The 23,154-nt window shown below is 38.7% G+C and overlaps 1 protein-coding gene across 13 annotated transcripts in view; it reads left to right on the top strand.

Annotated features, from left to right (window-relative positions):
• The window catches only part of SYNE1 (spectrin repeat containing nuclear envelope protein 1), a 472,738-nt gene that overhangs the window by 275,787 nt on the left and 173,797 nt on the right, over positions 1-23,154 (top strand). For all 13 annotated transcript variants that reach the window (XM_047860298.1, XM_047860302.1, XM_047860305.1 and 10 more), the window contains 13 exons: positions 293-418; positions 1,872-2,048; positions 3,019-3,284; positions 5,893-8,053; positions 12,452-12,789; positions 12,980-13,124; positions 14,098-14,316; positions 15,334-15,593; positions 16,917-17,082; positions 17,674-17,829; positions 19,765-19,917; positions 20,581-20,763; positions 21,725-21,862. In XM_047860298.1, the coding sequence (XP_047716254.1) occupies positions 293-418; positions 1,872-2,048; positions 3,019-3,284; positions 5,893-8,053; positions 12,452-12,789; positions 12,980-13,124; positions 14,098-14,316; positions 15,334-15,593; positions 16,917-17,082; positions 17,674-17,829; positions 19,765-19,917; positions 20,581-20,763; positions 21,725-21,862 (4,488 nt within the window). The remainder of the gene's footprint in view (positions 1-292; positions 419-1,871; positions 2,049-3,018; positions 3,285-5,892; positions 8,054-12,451; positions 12,790-12,979; positions 13,125-14,097; positions 14,317-15,333; positions 15,594-16,916; positions 17,083-17,673; positions 17,830-19,764; positions 19,918-20,580; positions 20,764-21,724; positions 21,863-23,154) is intronic.

Here is a 23,154-nt window from a genome sequence, read left to right as displayed (position 1 = left end):
AGCTAGAATGTGAGCAGAGAATCTGGAAAGATGGTAGAAGTTTCTTGTGTGTTCTCTTTCCCAGACCATAATTACGTTGAGAAGCAGCCGCTGGGCAGATGGATCCCTGCCAGTGTGTTTTGAATTCCTTCCTGGAATCACTAATATGCATCATTTATAACAAGGGTGAAAATATTGAGCATAGCAAGGTTATTTTTGGAATGTCAACAAGATACTACAAATGGTACAAATATTTGCTCTGTAAACATGGCATGTTTCTCTTTCACTCTGACAAGTTTGGGGTTGTTTCCAGGTCAAACACTACAGAGCTTTGCAGGAACAGGCAAGGACTTACTTAGATCTCCTCTGCTCCACATGTGACTTGTCAAGCTCTTCAGTGAAAACCACAGCAAAAGACATCCAAGAAACAGAGCAAATGGTAAAATGTTTAAAAATCATTGTATTGGTCTGTTTTATTATATTCTCTTGCTTCAATGTTAGAAGTCAAAGAAAATATTTCCTTGGGTTATTCTTTCTATTGGATTCTACAGCCATTATAACAAGTAGATATTTGAATTTCAACTAAGTCATAGAAAGTAAGCACAAGGATACCGATGCCACTGAATTGGAACATTTAGTTGCATTGAACCACTCATCATTAGTACCTCTTTCCGCTCCTCTTTTCTCAATTACCATTCTCTCTTCTTTTCCGATTTTTCCACTCTTTTTTGTTTTTCTTTTCTTTTTTTCCAACTTTTTCTTTAGATAATACTAAATATGAAAAGGATCCCTGATCCTTGCTTTATATTACGGATAGGAAAGAGCATGCCATCTGTCCAGGCCCTTCTAATCCATCCACGGTGACTGAGGGTGGTGTTGAGAAGGATTCTGAAGCTGTGTCTGGGCTCACGTTGTGAGAACAACACGTTGTGAGAAGTCAGCAGTACTTGTCCGCAGCAGGTGCCAGCACAGAAACATGTTGTGAGAAGTCAGCTGTACTTGTCCGCAGCAGGTGCCAGCACGGAAGCTGTGTGTTCGCCAATGCTGCCTTAAATGTGTTAAGGCCACACGCTTGGGTTTAAAACAAAAAAACTTAAAAAAGAGTCAGGTTTGATATTTAATTGACTAAATATTCGCAGAATAGAAAAAGGATATAAAGGAAAAAAGTATGGGAGAAATTAAATAATAATGTAGATATTAAAATCATTAGAATCGTGTGTGGTTTTTTTTTTAACTTTTATATTGTCAAAACAAATCTCTCCTTAAATCCCTATGAAAGATGATAAAATTCACATATCTTCCTAAAGACATTATTTACTGAGGAGCGCCTGGGTGGCTCAGTCGGTTAAGCGTCCGACTTTGGCTCAGGTCCTGATCTCACAGTTCGTGGGTTCGAGCCCCGCATCAGGCTCTGTGCTGACAGCTCAAAGCCTGGAGCCCGCTTCAGATTCTGTGTCTCCCTCTCTCTCTGCCCTTCCCCCACTCATGTTCTCTCTCTCTCTCTCTCTCTCTCTCTCTCTCAAAGATAAATAAATGTTGAAAAAATTTAAAAAAATTATTTACTGAAATAAATTATACAGTTTCAAAAGTCAGTGAAGGCAATCTAAAAATACATCCAACACTTACTTGGTGTCTTGTAAGTATCAAGAAATGCACAATCAAGAGCAATATAAGTCTTTTCTAGTTAACCCCAAGACTGAATTCATGAGTCAGTCAAGCAGATATGTCTACTGAAATGCCCAATGTAAAAAAACAGCTTTGACCTAATACATTGTTAAAACTTCCAGAGCTTTACAACTAATTGAAATCATATGGCATAAGTCTTAGACATTTAAAGTCTTCAGAAAATCTTAATATAAAACCTACTTTTCTTGCCTCTGTGTTCTCTCAAGATTGAGCAAAGGCTTGTCCAGGCCCAGAACTTAACTCAGGGCTGGGGAGAGATCAAGCACATGAAGGCTGAACTTTGGATTTACCTCCAAGATGCTGACCAGCAACTACAGAACATGAAGAAGAGGCACTCAGAACTGGAGTTAAACATTGCACAGAACATGGTTTCCCAAGTGAAGGTAGGAATTCATGGGGTCCAGGGGAGATAAAGGCGACTATGGCCTATGACTGGCTTATGTCAGTCACTCCTTCAACATTAGTATAGCTATTTAAGGAAGGAGATAGAATCAGAACAACCTTGATTCGAAGCCAGGAAAGGACAGACGAGAAAGTAAATATTTAAATATATTCTCAGGGCTACAGTTAGCTACTTGGATTGAAGGACGTTCACTAGGTAGTTCGTTTCTGAACAAAACAGCTGCGGTTTAGCCGAAAGAGCCAGAAGACTCTGCCACTAAACAAAGGTGAAGCCTTATTATTTACTAGCCTTTCGCCACGATATTGCTAAGGCTGTAGGATTGTAAATGTATCAATTAATTAAATGTATCTAACCTATAAAATATGTATTAATATATGATTAATGTGAAATATATGAATAGGATTTATATTATAGTTTAAATATAATAGAAAATTATTTAAAGTATATTAACTTGATTAGAAGTTGTACCAGATTTTTGACAAACTTTAAGATTTATTTTTGTCTGTGATAGTAAGCCATTTATATTTTCTACTGGAACATTGTTTGCATATGCAGAAAAAAAAAAGAATAGAGATACATTTTTTTCTCAAAAAATTTTTAGAAAACCAGGGCTGCACTTAAAGATAAAATACTGCCTTTTTTCCCTTAATGACTGCAGTATTGTTTCAGTCATTGCTACAGTATTTATCAGTTTCTCTTTATACTTCTCAAAATAACATAGCAAAGGAAAATACCACAGTTACCCTTTGATTCTTACATACTTGAAAATATTCATAATATTTTAGATTTTTAGATTTTTAGATTTCCTTTTGTCCTTTATGACCCCTTCATTCTACCTTCTCCAGCTACTTGAAGTGTGTGCAAATATTATATCTATGTCTCACTCTGTGTTTATTGGGGGCATGGGAGGCTTATTACATCTAATCTATTTTGTTGTTGTTATCCTTCAGGATTTTGTTAAGAAGCTACAGTGTAAGCAGGCATCAGTGACCGCGATTACAGAAAGGGTGAATAAGTTAACCAAGAAGCAGGAGTCTCCTGAACACAAGGAAATAAGCCATTTAAATGACCAGTGGTTAGATCTGTGCCTTCAGGCTAACAGTCTGTGCTTGCAAAGGGAAGAAGATCTTCAGAGAACAAGAGATTACCATGACCGTATGAATGTTGTTGAAGAGTTCTTAGAAAAATTCACTACAGAATGGGATAACTTAGCCAGGTAACAGCATTTCTCCAGCGGCTCACCAAAACGCTAAGCCAGAAATGTCCTCCTTTTTATAAAAATCAAAAATGTCTTACAATTTAAACATCCTATTGTCTGTTGTTGTAAATACTGATGAAACATTATTAAGAACCTCATGTTGTCCTGTGGATACAGAGTCATGGTTTTCCTCACTCGGTGTTAACGTAACCAGTGAGTAAAAGGAAGATGTTTGAAAAAAAGCACCATTTTCTGCCATGACCTGAAGAGACATTCCAAAGACTATTACACGGTGACTTCAAAGATTATCCCAAGAATATGTCTAGTTTTGTTTAATTATCAGCTATGAGACTATCATCAATTCATGAAATGAATCCTTCTTGAATCTCTGTATTCCATAGGTTTCTTATCATTTCCGTAAAGTGTTACATACTATATAATTCAGTCAAGTTTCCTTGCACTTTTGGAATTCTAGAAATTAGTGAACAATCCAAATTCAATCAATGTGTGTCCTTTGTGATTTTGTAGCAATCGAACCCCTCTTACCTTGTTTGAAAAGGATTTCCTTCTTCCCCACATATACTGGGTCATCATATATAAACTTCTGATCACTGTAATTGTTAAAATCCACACTTCTTCTGCCTAGATTTATTAATTTGCAGCAATTAAAACTGAAAACATTACTCTAAAAATTTTTTTAACGTTACTTATTTTTGAGAGAGAGTGAAACAGAGCACAAGCGGGAGAGGGGCAAAGAGAGAGCAAGACACAGAATCCGAAGCAGGCTCTAGGCTCTGGGCTGTCAGCACAGAACCTGACACAGGGCTCGAACTCACAAACTGCGAGATCATGACCTGAGCCAAAGTCAGACACTTAACCGACTGAGCTACCCAGGCGCCCCTAAAAACATTATTCTAGATATAAATTATAGTGCTTTTTCTGGAAGGAGGTGCACTATTTTCTGATTTGTTTACCTTTCCTTGATGCTCAGCATTCTACAAGTCTTTGAGACAAATCCAGCCAGTATCAGTAAAAACCCTTATTTTGGGTTTATAATAGGCTCCTCCATCTGGTTGACAAAGGTACCTCAGACTTCCTAAGTCCCAAACAGAACTCATCATACTACGTCCCAGCCCTGTTCTTTATGCTTCAGAACTCATTGTTTTGTAATTGAAAGAGACTTATAAGATTTCTTTTATCACATGTGTTTTGTAGTCAAAGGGTTGAAAGTTCTTTACATTTCACACTTACTTTTTTTTTTTTTTTTTTTTTTTTAATTTTTTTTCAACGTTTATTTATTTTTGGGACAGAGAGAGACAGAGCATGAACGGGGGAGGGGCAGAGAGAGAGGGAGACACAGAATCGGAAACAGGCTCCGGGCTCTGAGCCATCAGCCCAGAGCCCGACGCGGGGCTCGAACTCGCGGACCGCGAGATCGTGACCTGGCTGAAGTCGGACGCTTAACCGACTGCGCCACCCAGGCGCCCCTTCACACTTACTTTTAAAGATTCCTGATGACAAGCAAACAATATCTAAGTACATAGATGAGTAGCTATTAGAGTTATTGGTTATATCTTACAGATTAAACTATCTAGTGCTTTATTGTTGGAGCTTCTTCTCATAGGAGAGCATATAATTCATGAATGACTTATTCATTTCTTTTAAGAATGCAGTAGATTGGTGTGCTTGGGTGGCTCAGTTAAGTGTCTGACTCTTGATTTTGGCTCAGGTCATGAGATTAAGCCCCGTGTTGGGGCTCAACGTGGAGCCTGCTTAGGATTCTCTCTCTCCCATTCTCTCTGCCTCTCCCCTGTTCATTCTCTCTCTCTCTCTCTCTCTCTCTCAAAAAAATGCAGATCAGTGCTAGTCAATATTTAGTGTTTACACAAATCATCCGGGGATGTTGTTAATATGCAGATCATGTTCAACTGATGAGAGCCAGAGGTAGAAGCTAACAGTTCAGGTCAGATGTGATGGGAGGGCAGCATTAGCCTGAAGAAGAAGCACAGAGAAGTATCTAGGCAACTTGTTTTGGTGCAGCTTCTGATATAGAAATATTTGAGACATTGGATCAGATGGACTTGACAGATATATTTAGAACTCTGCATCCCAAAGCAACAGAGTATACTTTCTTCTCCAGTGCACATGGAACATTCTCCAAGGTAGATCACATACTGGGTCATGAAACAGCCCTTCATAAGTATAAAAGTATTGAGATCATACCATGCACACTTTCAGACCACAATGCTATGAAACTTGAAATCAACCACAGGAAAAAGTCTGGAAAACCTCCAAAAGCATGGAGGTTAAAGAACACCCTACTAAAGAATGAATGGGTCAACCAGGCAAGTAGAGAAGAAATTAAGAAAATATATGGAAACAAATGAAAATGAAAATACAACAATCCAAACGCTTTGGGATGCAGTGAAGGCAGTCCCGAGAAGAAATATATGGGTCTTATATTCCATAATAATCACAGAACCTCTTCAATAAACCGTGAACTGAGCTGCTGTAAGCTAAGAACACCCACTTAAAGAAAATGTTGAAGTGTAATTTAACATGGTAGGAACGACCATAGATATTCACTGAAACTAATTTGTCTTTGTATCTTTCAATGTACTGACAGGTCCGATGCAGAGAGTACAGCCGTCCATCTAGAAGCTTTGAAAAAGTTAGCGCTCGCACTGCAGGAGAGAAAGCAGGCTGTGGAGGATCTGAAAGATCAAAAGCAAAAAATGATAGAACATCTGAATTTAGATGACAAAGAATTAGTCAAAGAACAGACAAGTCACCTCGAACAACGCTGGTTTCAGCTTGAGGACCTCGTTAAAAGGAAACTCCAAGTGTCAGTCACCAACCTGGAGGAGTTAAATGTGGTGCGGTCCAGGTTTCAGGAGCTAATGGAGTGGGCAGAAGAACAGCAGCCCAACATCGCTGAGGCCCTTAAGCAGAGCCCCCCACCCGATATGGCCCAGAACCTCCTCATGGACCACCTCGCCATCTGCAGTGAACTGGAGACCAAACAGATGCTCCTGAAATCGCTCATAAAGGACGCTGACAGGGTGATGGCTGACCTTGGCCTAAATGAGCGGCAGATCATCCAGAAAGCCCTTTCTGATGCACAGAGACATGTGAATTGCCTCAGCGACTTAGTGGGCCAGAGACGAAAGTACTTAAACAAGGCCTTGTCCGAGAAAACCCAGTTCCTCATGGCGGTGTTCCAGGCAACCAGCCAAATTCAACAACATGAGCGAAAGATAATGTTCCGTGAACACATCTGCCTGTTACCGGATGATGTGAGCAAACAAGTCAAAACATGCAAGAGTGCGCAAGCCAGCCTCAAGACGTACCAAAACGAGGTCACTGGACTTTGGGCTCAGGGTCGTGAATTAATGAAAGGAGCCACAGAGCAGGAAAAGAGTGAAGTACTGGGTAAGCTTCAGGAATTACAGAGTGTCTATGACACCGTTTTACAAAAGTGTAGCCATCGGCTCCAAGAACTAGAGAAAAGTTTGGTTTCTAGGAAACATTTTAAGGAAGATTTTGATAAAGCCTGTCACTGGCTAAAACAAGCAGATATTATTACATTTCCTGAAATCAACCTAATGAATGAGAGCGCTGAGCTGCACGCCCAACTGGCCAAATACCAACACATTCTTGAACAATCTCCAGAATATGAAAATCTCCTACTTACGCTGCAGAGAACTGGGCAGGCCATATTGCCATCACTGAATGAAGTCGATCATTCCTACCTCAATGAAAAGCTAAATGCTCTTCCCCTGCAATTTAATGTAATCGTTGCCTTGGCTAAAGACAAGTTCTATAAAGTCCAAGAAACAATTCTTGCTCGGAAAGAGTACGCTTCCTTGATCGAGTTGACAACCCAGTCTCTGAGTGAACTTGAGGACCAGTTCTTAAAGATGAGCAAAGTTCCCACTGACCTGAGAGTTGAAGAGGCCGTGTCTCTTCAGGAAGGCTGCCGAGCCCTGTTGGGAGAGGTGGCCCGCCTCGGGGAAGCGGTGGATGAGCTGAACCAAAAGAAGGAAAGTTTTAGAAGTACAGGACAGCCTTGGCAGCCAGACAAGATGCTGCACCTCGTCACCTTGTACCACAGGCTGAAGCGACAAACGGAACAAAGGGTTGGCCTACTGGAAGACACCTCCAGTGCCTATCAAGAGCATGAGAAGATGTGCCACCAGCTAGAAAAACAACTGCAGGCTGTGAAGACGGAGCAGTCCAAAGTGAACGAGGAGACGCTTCCCGCAGAGGAGAAGCTCAAAATCTATCACTTGCTGGCGGGAAGCCTTCAGGATGCAGGAATCGTGCTAAAACGAGTGACCGTGCATCTTGAAGATCTGGTTCCACACCTTGACCCCTCGGCTTATGAGAAAGCCAAGCAGCAGATCCAGTCCTGGCAAGAGGAGTTAAAAGTCTTGACTTCTGCCATTGGCGCAACGGTGACCGAGTGTGAGAGCCGCATGGTGCAGAGCATAGACTTTCAGACAGAGCTGAGCCGCTCCCTGGACTGGCTGAGGAGCGTGAAGGCAGAGCTAAGTGGGCCGGTGTGCCTGGACCTGAGCCTCCAGGACATCCAGGAGGAGATCAGAAAGACCCAGATTCATCAGGAAGAGGTCCAGTCCAGCCTGAGAATCATGAATGCCCTGAGTAACAAGGAGAAGGAGAAATTCACGAAAGCCAAAGAGCTCCTTTCCGCAGATTTCCAGCACACTCTTGCTGAGCTCTCAGAGCTGGACGGAGACGTTCAGGAAGCTTTACGCACCAGACAGGTTGGTTTACTAGGGCCTTCTCGTCCTGTTTTCCACTCTGCTTATTTGTAAACAGTTGTGAGAAATTCCTTGGTTTTTATTTTGGGTTAAAATCGCTTCGTTCCGGAGTTCTTTTTTGATACTATAGTGAGTCATCTTCAACCTGACTTTTAAAAAGGTCCTGATTGTTTAGGTGCCTGGTATTAATCTCACGGGATTCCACATTGACTTCTCCTTAGTTATAACACATACCTCAGTTGTCTCTCACCTTTAGAAAAGACGATACAAGATAGCACTAATATAATCATATGAATATAATAATATAATCACATATGAGTACACTCATACTAAAATTAATTAATTAGAAATGAATAAGTAGAGATGCCTTTGTTAATCTGAAGCCTGGTATTTCTAAGATTAGTGCTGGAGGCATTATAGAGAGCATGCAGTCCTGACCCCATGCCGAGCCACGTTTCTCGTGGGGTCTCTCACCAATCGCCTCATCTCTTCACCCTTTCCTCCTCTGCTCTTCCTTCCCTGCGGCACAGCAAAAGCAAGCCTCGAAGGTTCATCATGACTTTATTTGGGGATAACAAAGAAATGGGAGTATGCACAGAACTTCTCAGTTTGACCTCCCAATTGCCCCTTGTTCTGGGCCCCGCAAATTCTGTGTGTTCAAAAATAAGAGATCTAAGAGCTCCCAGACTATTCTGTTCTGACTTATCCTTTGGACCTTTTTTTTTTTTCTCTCCCACATCTGTTCTCAGCCCCTGATTCTATGGGATTTCAGCCAGCCATTTAAGTAAAAGATGACTTTCTTTAGGATAACATAATAGCTAAAATTTTAGGGTAAAGCACACCTGAGTTTTAATCTCAGTTACGTGATCTTAGGCAAATTACTTACACCTCTTAAATCTCAGTTTCCACTCCGGGGAAGAGGGATAATAATATTTCCCTCTTGGACTTCTATTCTCTGCGTAGGGCCTGGTGTAGACAGAAATAGCCCGCAGTGAATCTTAGCTATCACGTAACTTTATTTTCCACATACATTAAGGTTAACACTAAATAGATTTTTTTTTTTTAATTTTAACATTTGGGTAAAATCTTACTAAACGTCATCAGCTAAAGTTCTGATTTCTCAAACTATAGTCTATTTAGTGTATTTTTTCCCTTTCATGTTGATTCAAGGTCATGGTTAATTTTTTTTTTTTTTTAATTTCCCTATAGCTATAGCTATAGAGCATTTAACCTAGAGTGAAGAATCAGGACAGAAGTTACCTGGAGTTTTCATTCTCGAGAAACATCTGTTCTATAAGCTTGCATCTGTTGATCTGATGATTTTTGAACCAAAATCTCGAATCTGTTAAGGTGATCTTGTGATTGATAGTCTTAATTGATTCTCTTGGCCCATTAACTAAAGGTTGTGGTTCCAGGGGCATTTCTAATCTCCACCATTGATTCTTTGCTTGTCCATACACATTCTTTCCTTCTTAAATGCCAATCTTGTATGTACTTTCTGTGTCTGCTTGTACAATGATAGCTTGTCTTGTCCAGTCACAGCTGGCTGGTTACAATGTTTCCTTTCCTTCTGGATTTGAATGGATTTCATTTTATGGGGTCTGCTTTCCATTCTTAAACTTTTCTGTTTCAGTCCCTATTCAAGACTTATGGGCCATTATTTCACTTCCAGAAATTGCTATTTAGTGTGGTGAATGCTAGTTTGGACATTTGGTGTTGTTGTACTTCCTTCTCCCCACCCCCGTTTTTATTGAAGGTTAACTGACAAATAAAACTGTAAGATATTTAAAGTATATAATGTAATGGTTTGAGGTATGTAAACATCGTATAAAAATTTCCCCCATTGAGTGACTTAATATATCCCGCACCTCACCTTTTTGTTTTGGTGAGAACATTTAATTCCTAATGTCTTAGCAAATTTCAGTGAACAATCCAGTGTTGTCCACTGTCGTCACCATGTTACACATTAGATCCTCAGACCTCATTCAACTTAAAACTAAAAATGTGCACCATCTTACCAACGTCCCCTATTTTTTTTTCCATCCCCCAAACCCCTAGCAACTACTTGTCTGCTTAATTTCTATGATTTCAGCTTTTTTTTTTTTTCCTTTAGATTCCACATGTCAGTGAGACCATGTGGTATTTGTTTCTCTTCCGTCTGGCTTATTTTGCTTAGCATTATACCTCCCAGGTTCATCCATGTTTTCTCAAATGACAGGATTTCCTTGTTTTTTTAAATAATGTTCATAATACATGTTTTCTTTTCTTTTTTGTAGTTGAAGTATGGTCGATACACATTACATTAGTTTCAGGTATACAACATAGTAATTTGACAAGACTATATATCATGCTATGCTCACCATGAATGTAGTTACCCTCTGTCAGCATTCAACACTATTACAACACCACTGGCTATATTCCCTAAGCTTTTTACCTTTCATCCCCACGACTTATTCCATAACTGAGAGCTTGTACCTTGCACTCTCCTTCACTCGTTTTGCCCATCCCCCCTACCCACCTCTCTGGCAACCATCAGTTTATTCTCTGTATTTAGGGGTGTGTCTCTGCTTTTTGTTTGCTTTTTCATTTGTTTTGGTTTTTGATTCTACATATAAGTGAAATCATATGGTATTTGTCTTTGTCTGACTTATTTCACTTAGTCTAATACCCCCTAGCTCCATCCATGTGGTCGCAAATGGCAACATCTCCTTTTGTTTTTACGGCTGGGTAGTATTCCATTGTGTATATGTACCACAGCTCCCTTATCCATTCATCTGCTGATAGATGAATTTATCATCTATGGGTAGCTTCCATATCTTGGCTACTGCAAATACTGCTGCTATAAACGTAGGAGTGCATATATCTCTTGAGTCAGTGTTTTCATTTTCTCTGGGTTAATATTCAGTAGTGGAATTACTGGATTGTATGGCATTTCTATTTTTAACTTCTTGAGGAACTTCCACACTGTTTTCCGCAGTGGCTGCACCAGTATACATTCCCACCAACAGTGCATGAAGGTTCCTCTTTTTCTAAGTCCTTGGTAACACTTGCTATTTCTTGTCTTTTTGATGCTAGTCATTCTGACAAGTGTAAGGTGATATCTCATTGTGGTTTTCATTTGCAGTTCCCTGATGATTAGTGATGTTGATCATCTTTTCATGTGTCTGTTGGTCATCTGGATGTTTTCTTTGGAAATATGTCTATTCGGGTCCTCTGCCCATTTTAATTGGATTATTTGTGTGTGTGTTGGTGTTGAGTTGTTTAAGTTTTTAAAATATATTTTGGCTATTAGCCCCTAGTTGGATATATCACTTATGAATATCTTCCATTCAGTAGGTTGCCTTTGTGTTTTGCTGATCGTTTCCTTTGTTTTGTAAAAGCTTTTTATTTTGGTGCAGTCCCAACAGCATATTTTTGTTTTCGTTTCCTTTGCCTGAGGAGACATATCTAGAAAAATGTTGCCAAAGCCAATGTCAAAGAAATTACTGCCTATATTTTCTTCTTGGAGTTACATGGTTTTAGGTCTCACACCCAGGTCTCTAATCCATTTTTAGTTTATTTTTGTGTATCACATTTTCTATAGCCATTCATTAGTGAATGAACACTTAGGTTGTTTCCCTACCTTGCCTAGTGAAAAATGCTTCTCTCGACATGGGCGTACAGATATCTTCTTGAGATAATGATTTCATTTCCTTTGGATAAACACCCGGAAGTGGGATTGCTAGATTATATGGTGGTTCTATTTGTAGTTTCTTTAGGAACTTCCATACTGCTTTCCATAGTGGTTGTTATTATACTTCCAGCCAAGTGAGGTATTATCTCACTTTGGTGAATATTCAATCTGTCACATCTTTCAAAGCATATATATTTTTACAAGAGAGAGAAGTTTCAGATATAGTCAAGATACCACTAATACATTTCTTTTTTTTTAACGTTTTTTTAATTTTATTTTTGAGACAGAGAGAGACAGAGCATGAACGGGGGAGGGGCAGAGAGAGAGGGAGACACAGAATCCGAAACAGGCTCCAGGCTCTGACGGTCAGCACAGAGCCCGACGCGGGGCTCGAACTCACGGACCGCGAGACCATGACCTGAGCCGACGTCGGACGCTTAACCGACTGAGCCACCCAGGCGCCCCAATAAATTTCTATTCCACTTCTGGCCTTGTTTATTTATTTTAACTGCCATAATAAAATCTTAAGAATAGCAGAAGGAAAAACAAAAGATAATAATGAATCACAGCCACCCCCCCCCCTCACAAAATCCACCAGCGTATCAATTCATTTGTACACATATATCCACTTGACTGAGGACTGGAAAAGAAATGGAAAAAAATTAAACTATTTATGGCAAATACATTGCAATTGAGAGTTGACTGTGTTTGCAATTACTGTCTTTCAGGCTGCCTTGACCCAAATATATAGTCAATGTCAGAGGTACTATCAAGTATTTCAAGCAGCTAACGACTGGCTTGAGGATGCTCATGAAATGTTACAACTGGCAGGCAATGGCCTAGATGTGGAGAGCGTAGAGGAAAATCTCAAAAACCATGTGGAATTTTTTAGTACAGAAGATCAGTTCCATAGTAATCTGGAGGAGCTCCAGCACCTGGTAGCCAGCCTGGACCCACTCATCAAGCCAACTGGAAAAGAGCACCTAGCACAGAAAATGGCTTCCCTGGAAGAGAAGAGCCAGAGGATAATACAGGACTCACATGCCCAATTAGATCTCTTGCAGAGGTATTAGAGTTGTTTTAGTCTTTATATTTCAGTGAAATGAAGTTTCACATGGAAAAGAATATACCAATGATGTACATTAGCACCTAAATTCCTTCTTCTTAAGTGTCATTAGGCATACTGACATCAGAGCTCTGCATAGAAATGTGTGAGTTTATGTTGCTTACTGGCTTTTGTCTGACTTTTTTTCAAGATGTGCAGATCAATGGCAGAATTATCAGAAAGCAAGGGAAGAGGTTATCGAATTGATGAATGAGGCAGAAAAGAAATTGTCTGAGTTTTCTTTACTGAAGACTTCTTCCAGTCATGAAGCAGAAGAAAAGTTGTCAGAACACAAGGTTAGTATTGCTGTTGTGTGAAATGTCCTTTCTATTGTAATTGTAATTATCATTGTCATATGAGAGTTTTAGAAACCGGTCAATAAACTTTCATTTCCACCTGGATGCATTTAAATATGAGAAGAATGTTAAATATGAAAAGGATTCATTTAGCCACATTCCATAGCTTTTTGAACTTAATTAAATGCTATCACTTTTTAAGGATTCCTGTTGAAATGCATAGCTAGGTTTATAAAAAGACCTTCAGAGAAATTTGCTTCTGATAAGATGTGACACATAATCAATTTCTGTAAATACATTTTGGTAATAATATAGATAAATTCAAATAATATTCAGACATTAATAACTGAGTCTCACTCCTATATCACAGCAGTATCAGGTGGAATATAATATACTTAAATATCAAATTCAGTTCACTTATATTTTTGCTGCCTTCTGAAATGGGGAGAATGTTATGTCAAGTAGCAAATAAACTTTTCTTTTTCACAAATAAATAAAATATTTTAATATATCAATTTTTAATAAAGACACAAATTCACCTTACCTCTTTAAAGAATTCAAGCCTAGGGGCGCCTGGGTGGCACAGTCGGTTAAGCGTCCGACTTCAGCTCAGGTCACGATCTCGCGGTCCGTGAGTTCGAGCCCCGCGTCGGGCTCTGGGCTGATGGCTCAGAGCCTGGAGCCTGTTTCCGATTCTGTGTCTCCCTCTCTCTCTGCCCCTCCCCTGTTCATGCTCTGTCTCTCTCTGTCTCAAAAATAAATAAACGTCAAAAAAAAAAAATTAAAAAAAATAATAAAGAATTCAAACCTAAGTCAATTAAAACTTAAGTGTAAAAGTAAGAGTTACCAGAGGAAATTAAATATATGTGGGAACATTTCCTTTTGCAGGTAATTTGGGGATTTGCTGAAATCCGCAGAACTTTTGAAAAATCAATCTCTGCTCATAATGTCTCTTATCGTCTCCCTACCTCAGGCTTTAGCGTCAGTAGTTAACTCCTTCCATGAGAAAGTTGTGGCCCTTGAGGACAAAACTTCACAACTGGAAAAAACCGGAAATGACGCAAGCAAAGCAGCCATTAGCAGGTCAATGACAACCGTCTGGCAGCGCTGGACCCGTCTCCGTGCTGTGGCTCAGGACCAGGAGAAGATACTGGAAGATGCAGTAGATGAGTGGACGAGCTTTAACAATAAGGTAACTTCCATGACTGAGGGGTTCAAATAGTTGTTTCCTTGCTGACGACGACATAGTTTAAAAAGCAGTATTTTGTCCTTTTCTTGAAATTGGCTTTATGAAAAGCAACAAGCCTTTCTTTTTTTAAGTCTCTGTTTTAGTGCCATGAAAACCAAATTATGAAACAAAATACATCATGCAATGTGCAATTTAATTCTAAGTTGAGGTCTGATTATTATAACGAGAAAACCAAGCAGTTAAATTTTGAAAGGAATGTAAGTCCGGTTGCCCCCATTTGCTACGCTTTTAATGAAATCTTCTTACCTGGCCCTGAAAAAGCATAAAATACTTTGTCTTTGTCATGAAAATGAGCAAGAATTTAACTCATTTCCCAAATCTTATATTTAATTCCTTTTGTGTTTTAAAGTAGGTTTCAGTGTTTTTAACTACATCTTCCTTAATGACTCAAGGCACATATTCATGTTTTTTTTTTATTTTTTTTATAAATTTTTTTTTTCAACATTTATTTATTTTTGGGACAGAGAGAGACAGAGCATGAACGGGGGAGGGGCAGAGAGAGAGGGAGACACAGGATCAGAAACAGGCTCCAGGCTCTGAGCCATCAGCCCTGAGCCTGACGCGGGGCTCGAACTCACGGACCGCGAGATCGTGACCTGGCTGAAGTCGGACGCTTAACCGACTGCGCCACCCAGGCGCCCCAAGGCACATATTCATGTTAACAGAAATATTGGAAAGAGTTTTTCTTTTATCTGTTTCGTTAAAAAAAAGCAAAACAACTTTTCTGTTATGCAGTCTCTGATCACCCTATTATTTTGAGATTAAATTTTAAAACCCAGAATAAGAGGTGGTCTTCCTTTCCTTGTTAAGGAGATTGTTCACATTTGGTCCCTGAAATTTAGAGTTTATACCATCATCTTTAAGTGCTTCCGTGCCCTAGTGGCAAATATGGCATTTATTGGAATTGGTCTGTCTTTTCAGTTTAGTTTTGAGCTTCATAGTATATGCGTCTGTCATCAGGTTAAAAAAGCCACTGAAACGACTGATCAGCTGCAAGATAAACTGCCGGGAGGTTCAGCAGAGAAAGCCTCAAAAGCAGAGCTCTTAACGCTTCTTGACCATCATGACGCACTCGTTCTGGAACTGGAACAGCAGCAGTTGGCTTTAGGCATGCTGCGGCAGCAAGCGCTGGGCATGCTTCAGGACGGAGCCCCGCAGCCTCCTGGAGAAGAGCCACCCACTGTCCAGGAGATCACGGCAATGCAAGACCGGTGCCTGAAGTAACTATACACCTGCTCTCATTCTCTCTTACTAAACTTGGCCATGACCCAAAGGGATAAGTGTGGTATTAGAGTCTGGGGACGCTCCATCATGCCGCCTGAGAACCATGGAGAACTATTCCCGTCATCCCTGCTTTTCAGCTTTCTTAACTCTTTAGTCATTTATCTGACAAATAAATACTAGTAGGATTTAGAAACATAGTGATGAGCTGTACAGATTCAGTGTCTACCTTCATGCAGTTTACCCTCAAACAGCAGAGACAGACAACTACAGAGGCGTTTAGGTAGAGCATGGGAAGAGTGGTAAGGGCAAGCTACCCTAGGAGAGGAATCAAGGGAGCCTTCCTGTCAGGAGGAGTACTTACACGGAAGACTGAGCGCACTAGAACTAGTGAAGTGGGAGGAGGGTTTTGCAAACAGGGGAAGAGTATGTAAGAAAGCTTGGAAGTGAGCGTGTCACTTTGAAGAAGCTGTTGGGTGATGGGACAATTCATGAGAAATGAAGCTTGAAAGGTAAACAGTCGAGAGCTATCAAGAACTGCATTTTGATCAGGCTTGGTAACTCATTGGCTAAGTTGGAGGGCAGGGAGATCAGAGCAAGGATAATACCAAAGTCCAGATAAATAATAGCTATTTACCAATAGTGAACTTAGTGGAAAGAGAAAGTTAATCTGAATGATGCATAATCAGCCTGATTCACTTGTTGAGCCAGAGAAGAAATGTCAATAGATAATTTTATCCTATATTAACTAACGTTACTCATTCATAGCCTATATTCACCTCTTGTACTTACAAATGAATTCAGGGTAATCTGATTTCACTTATTTAACTTTTTAGCCAAGCTTATGTCAATTCAAAAGGATGTTGAACATTATTAATTGCCTAATTTCCAAAGCTTCAGACTTTATTTAAAGACTGGCCTCTAATAGCCAGAAACGTTCCAATTACACATTACTTTTAAATGCTGATGATTCTGCACCATTTGAGTAGATTTCCAAAGAGGGTATAAAGAATCAAACAGTCTCCAGTTGACTTTAGATAGGAAAATTCATTGCATTGTAGTGGCCTGGGAGTGTGTCACCTCTCACCTTTCTAGGGATAAATCATTCACTTCACATGACATCTAATCTTCTGTTGTATTTGAACTAAAATTAAGCGTTACTGAATGTTATCTCACAACTTGAGGATGTGTCTTTACATGCAAAAAAGATATGAGGCTTTACTTTTTTGTTTATGTCTGCTTTTGCTAATACAATGTCATGGATTAGGGATTTCCTTTCATTTCAAATCCACTTCTGGTTTCTCCCTTTAATGTTTCCAAAGCATGCAGGAGAAAGTGAAGAATGCTGGAAAAGTAGTAAAGCAAGAGCTAAAGGAGCGAGAAGTTGTGGAGACCCAAATCAATTCTGTGAAATCTTGGGTTCAGGAAACAAAGGAATATTTGGGGAATCCAACAATAGAAATAGATGCTCAACTTGAAGAACTTCAGGTATAAAACTCTCCTCATTCCCTATACCCATCATTTAAAAATACTGTCCTGATTTTAATGAGATATATTTATGCTGAAAAAAAAAATGTTTATTTATTTATTTTGAGAGAGAGAGATAGAGAGAGAGTGCACGTAAGCACATGAGCCAGGGAGGGGCAACCAGAGAGGGAAAGAGAGAGAATCCAAAGCAGACTTTGTGCCATCAACACAGAACTTGATGCAGGGCTCAGTTTCATCAACCTTGAGAGCCTGACTTGAGCCAAAATCAAGAGTTGGATGCTTAACCAACTGAGCCACCCATGTACCCCAAGAGATTTGCTTATATTCAATGAGTATTGAATTAAAACTTTTCATAAATGCACTATATATAAGGCTTTTAGTGTTATCTCAAGGAACTTTCTTTTGTTCCTTAAAAAGGGGACATGTTTCTCCCTAGAGACTAAAGAATAGTTTGATTTTTTTTTTTAAAGATGTTTCTCTAATTCCACACTTCACATATTGTTGAAAAATACACAGTCTTGTCTCTGTACCCAGAAAAATGAATTTCCTCATCAGGCTTCCAGAAGTTTCTTACTTTGATCTTTTCTTTAGCTTCTCCTAACAGAAGCCACAAATCACCGACAGAGCATTGAGAAAATGGCTGAAGAGCAGAAGAATAAGTACCTGGGTCTTTATTCCATATTACCTTCTGAACTCTCCCTTCAGTTAGCTGAGGTGGCACTGGACCTAGGAACTATCCATGATCAGGTACACGTACGGTCACAGAAGCGTGCCTTTCCATTCTTCTGTAGTTCTTGATTTTCACAACCAGGTCTCCATGTCTTCGTAATCATGTCTTCCGTACAAAACAACAATATTGAATTAGGGTTCTTCTGTGGTGGCAAGAAGCACGTCGGATGATCACAGTTGTGAACAATAATGTTATACGATAAAAATAACTTACCTAGTTCACCTTTTTCTTAAAAAAAAAAGACACAATTTTTTAAAACAAATATATTTCAAGTACTCAACAAAAATTCTTGAGTACCCAGGATCTGCCGGGTACACTTTTAGCTGTTATTTTGGGTTCAGCAAGATGTAAGTTAAGTAGGTGAAGATAGTTGGAGAAAGGGAAAATCAAAGTAATAAATAAATACATAAATACATAAATACATAAATAAATAAATAAATAAATAAATAAGGTAGAGCCAGGGAAGAAGTTACTACCCAAAATGCATCTTGGTGGATCCTATAATGTTGCTAGAAGAAGGCCCATCAAATAAACTCTAGCTTTTAAATAACCAAAGAAAGGTGTGACACATAATCTAATCCATGTCTATGAATTTTAAAACAAATAGTTTTTCTTTCTTTTTTCTTTTTTTTTCTTTTCTTTTTTTTTTTTTTTTTTTTAGACAAAGAGATACACATAGTCATTCATAGGACTGAGATCAGAGGGACATTTCTATCATAGATCCCCAAAAGAGGGCACACTTTTACATAGTGAAAATGGCTTTGGGTGCATCTGTATGGAAACAATGGTTTTTTAGGACCCCCTCGGTGACATAACGCCACAGTTAAGGTAAAAGCAGTCAATAGAGGACAGAGAGAAAGGTATCCCACTAATTCTAAAGTGCTACACGAAATGCAAAGTAGTATTCCCTCGCAGCAAATTATAAAATTCATACAGGTACACAACATCTTTTGGACCCTCTAATGTATAAAGCAAAGTGTTTTAAAAATTTCATGAAAACTCAATGCCCCTGCATCTAAATGTCTAAATAAACTAAAATGTTATTTTCTATTTTAAGTATTTAATTGGCCTGCTTGGTTTTTCTTCTTAGACATTGGAAGGTCTACTGGGAAGGATGACTTCGCAAGTTCAGATTTTTAAGAAAAAGTTTAAATTTAAGTTTTCTTTCTCGCTGGATAAATTTTCTCTATATTAGAGTTATCCTCATGCATTTCATTTACATTGGCACTCAACTCAAAATAATCAAGTCCAAAAAAAGTATTATTTTAATGGTGTGTTTTCTCTGTATTCAAGTGATTTTTTTAAAGCCTTCACTTTATATAAAGAAAATGTTACTTTACCATTTTCTCTCAAGCATTTCATTATAGGCAGAAATATCAATGTTATCAGATCATTAGAAACTTGTGAACATTAACTGTTCCTTTTTCACCTTTCTACTGGATATGCTTAACACTGTTTTGATATATTATTGGGATGTACTTGGGAAGTTGGAAAAAGAGTTAACAGATCACCAACATCTACTTATAAAAAAGGTGCTTGGAAACAAATCCAGGTGCTTCTAATTATCTGGAAGGGTTTTCCATTTTATGGAGACAAAGGCCTAAAAGAATTTGTGTTCTGAAGTTAGTAAATGGAGAAGCTGAGATTCAAGCTCTGCCATGTACACTTCTATCTAAAATGAGTATTCTGTAAACATTTGATGTGTAGCTCACTATACATGCAACGCTTGTTCCTTTGCTGAAACAGCAGCAGTAAGGGGTGGTGAATAGCAAGGCCGCAGGAAAGCCGTGAGAGCCAGTAACGGCATGTGGCTGGTCTGACAAAGTGCATCGATGCCAAAGTGGCGTTAACCAACTCAAGAGTCTCTTGTCAACATCTTAAGATTGAGGTTTTTAATAGCAATTATGCAGTTTTAATCATGGTTGGTTTCGTTGTTCTCACTGATTGTTTAGATCCAGGACAAAGTAAGAGAAGTTGAACAGAGCAAGGCCATGAGCCAGGAATTCAGCCGGCAAATTCAGAAGATAGCCAAAGATCTCACAACTATCCTCAGTAAGCTGAGAGCAAAGACAGATAATTTACAACAAGCTAAGATCGACCAAAAGGTAAGGAAGGAGAAGTGGAAATATAAGAGGTGCTACTGAATGAATTCCATATATTTTGGAGTTAGTTTATTTTGGGGATATAGACAGAGAAAAAAAAAACTTTCTTGATTAGCAAGCTTCAGTAAAACCAGATAGTAAAGCATATATATGCTATTATACAGATAATAGCATAGATAACTTACATCATATACCTCATCATTCCAATGGAGCTGTATTAATAAATGTACCTGCACATGCAGGGAAGAGGGAAGAGTGTCAAAAGACCAAATAATTATTGGGGAATATAAATATATAAATTCCAAAATAAAGGATGACTTTGGTGGTGCTCTCACTCTGCTGATGAGTTAAGTGACTAATCCTTTCGGGGTGGGGCAGAAGGAAACATTAGCCTCCTCACTCAGCCTCATAGGAAATAAACACCAGCATAACAAAACCTCCTGTCTGCTCTGCCTTCCTTTTTTTTTTTTAATTTAATTTTTAATTTTTTTAATTTACATCTGCTCTGCCTTTCTAACTGAAGAAACAGAAATGACTTGATCATGTAGAAATATTCTTTATAATACTTGGCATTTACAAAAAACATTTAAAATATCACCCTTTGATCTTGGAAAAGCTGGAGAAATTTCTGTTGTCTAATGTTCTTTTATTTGGATTACCATCTAGGTGCTAGGAGAGGAATTAGATGGCTGTAATTTAAAATTAATGGAACTAGATGCAGCAGTACAGAAATTCTCGGAACAGAATGGCCAACTGGGTAAACCACTGGCCAAGAAGGTAGGAAAACTGATGGAACTACACCAGCAGACCATTAGACAGGCTGAGAATCGGCTCTCCAAGCTCAGTCAGGTATGTCTTCCAGGCCAGGAATCAAAATCCTCTAAGGTAGAAATTAAGTGTTTGCTTTTTCTTTTGAAAAATAAAAAGATAATATTGACAATGATGAGGGTGGTTTAAGGGTAGATTATTACATACCACACCTGTTTAGTATCCTAAGATTTACATGGAAACTTGCCTTTGTTTTATATCAAACCGTATGAGAAGTTCATTGACAAAGGTGGTCATATAGATGAACTTTTGGAATGAATATTTTGTAAACTAGAAAAGCACTTTGTGAAATAAATACTCATCCATGAACATGTTTTATAAAATCAGTTTGGGGTGTATTCAACTATCTTAAAGTTATAGATATATGTGTGTGTGTGTATATATATGTGTGTATATATATATGTATACATATATGTTTATATATGTATATGAAATAAAATACATAGTGCATGTAAATAATATATACAAAGATATAAGACATAGATATATCTATATTTAGATAGATAAGTTCAGGTCACACATTCATCATAATTATTGACTGTAGACTCGCCTTTACAAATTAATTATGTATTTTTTCTGTAATCAGGGACAAGTTAAATCAAGATTGGCAACTAATGAATTACAGTACAGAAATCTGGCATGCTATAATCCCCCTACCACCTCCTTCATCAGTGGAGGTGGAATAAATATGGAAGGAGGGATAGAGAGGCACTAGATAGATGACCAAGGGATAAGAACAGAGCATATTTTTAAAAGAAAGATTATTCAAGCATATTAAGAACTTGAATTTTATCCTAAAGTCACTGGGAAGCCCTTGACAGATTTTCAACAAGGAGATGATTGTTTGTGATACCTTTAAATATCACAGATGTTATAACAATCAACCCCTAGGATTATTGTATCTAAAGAGAAATAGAAGACTAATTTCTAGCTCACAAAGCAGAGTTTACATATGTTATCTGAATGTTAATGATTTTTTCAGGCAGCATCACATTTAGAAGAATACACTGAAATGCTTGAATTCATCTTGAAGTGGATTGAGAAAGCCAAAGTCTTGGTTCATGGAAAGATTGCATGGAATTCTGCCAACCAACTTCGAGAACAATACATTTTCCATCAGGTAACTTTGGGAAATATCGTTTTCAAAGAGTGACTAAGAGAGCAATTTGATTTAACTGGCTGGCCTGACAGAAAATGTTGAGGGCCATGACATAAAATTATTATAGGTGCCAGATAAAAAGAAAGCTAAGGTAGCCCTGATGGCTTGTCTAATGGTTTGAAAGAAAGTGTCTACCCATAAGATTTCATAAGACTGTATACATAATGGATATCCTCTATCTCCCCTAGACTTTTTTTTTAATAGGAAATGTTAACTCAGTTTTCCCCTAGACTTTTCTTTCTCCAAGACCCAAAAGAATCACCTTTGTATAGGTCTCTCTTTTTTTGCAGCTTCTTTGAAACAATCATACGTAGGGATGTGGTGGGAAATTCTTCCCCATGAAGAGATATGAGGTGTGGAAAGATTATAGGCTCCAGACTCAGACTGATCTGAAAACCAAGCTCTGCTATTTAGGGCTATGAATTTGGAGCAAACTACTCTGCTTCCCTGAATTCAGTCTTCTCATCAGTAAGATAGAGATGTAAATGATATTTATATTGCAGAATTATCGTGAAGATTAAATGGTTTAACATACGTGCAAATATCAAGCACACAACCTGCCACGTGGGTGCCTCATTCTTCTCAGCATTCTGCCTGGTCTCAGTTGTCTGATTTTCCACAGGAAGTAGGGGTCAGCTGGGAAAGAGCAAAGAATCCATATCACGTGGTGGCTGTGTTACTTCATTTCCTGAAGTTTTCTTCTGGTCACATCATCCAGGAAATTATTTCATCCTTTTATTATCTTAAGCTTGAATTAGATACAAACATCTAATAGCCCAGTTAGTTTATGGTACAATACAGAATGATTTGTACTTAGGTTGCATGGATATCCTCAAGTATTTTAGATCTCTCTCTTTTATTCCGATTTATGCATACTCCTTATTTTTAATGTTTATTATTTATGGGGGGGGTGGAGAGAGCACGCATGAGCAAGCGGGAGAAGGGCAGAGAGAGAGAGGGGAACAGAGGATCTGAAGCAGACTGTGCGCTGACAACAAGTTGCCCAATGTGAGGCTTGAACTCACAAACTGTGAGATCATGACCTGAGCTGAAGTTGGGCGCTTAACCCACTGAGCCACCCAGGGGCCCCAGTATACTCCTATCTATACTCCTATTCCTTTTTCCATTCCCGTATGCAGGGTTCTAGATCAAAGCCTTATTTTCTCCTCCTTGGAATGTGTTAACAGATGCTAATCAGTTTCCCTGTGTACATAATCTTTCTTCTCATCAATCTTTATACTCTTCTGGAATCT

This window comes from Prionailurus viverrinus, chromosome B2, assembly GCF_022837055.1.
Source record: "Prionailurus viverrinus isolate Anna chromosome B2, UM_Priviv_1.0, whole genome shotgun sequence".
In the NCBI taxonomy this organism is placed as follows: Eukaryota; Metazoa; Chordata; class Mammalia; order Carnivora; family Felidae; genus Prionailurus; species Prionailurus viverrinus.
Note: the sequence above shows the minus strand (reverse complement) of the source record. Positions and strands in the feature narration are given on the sequence as shown.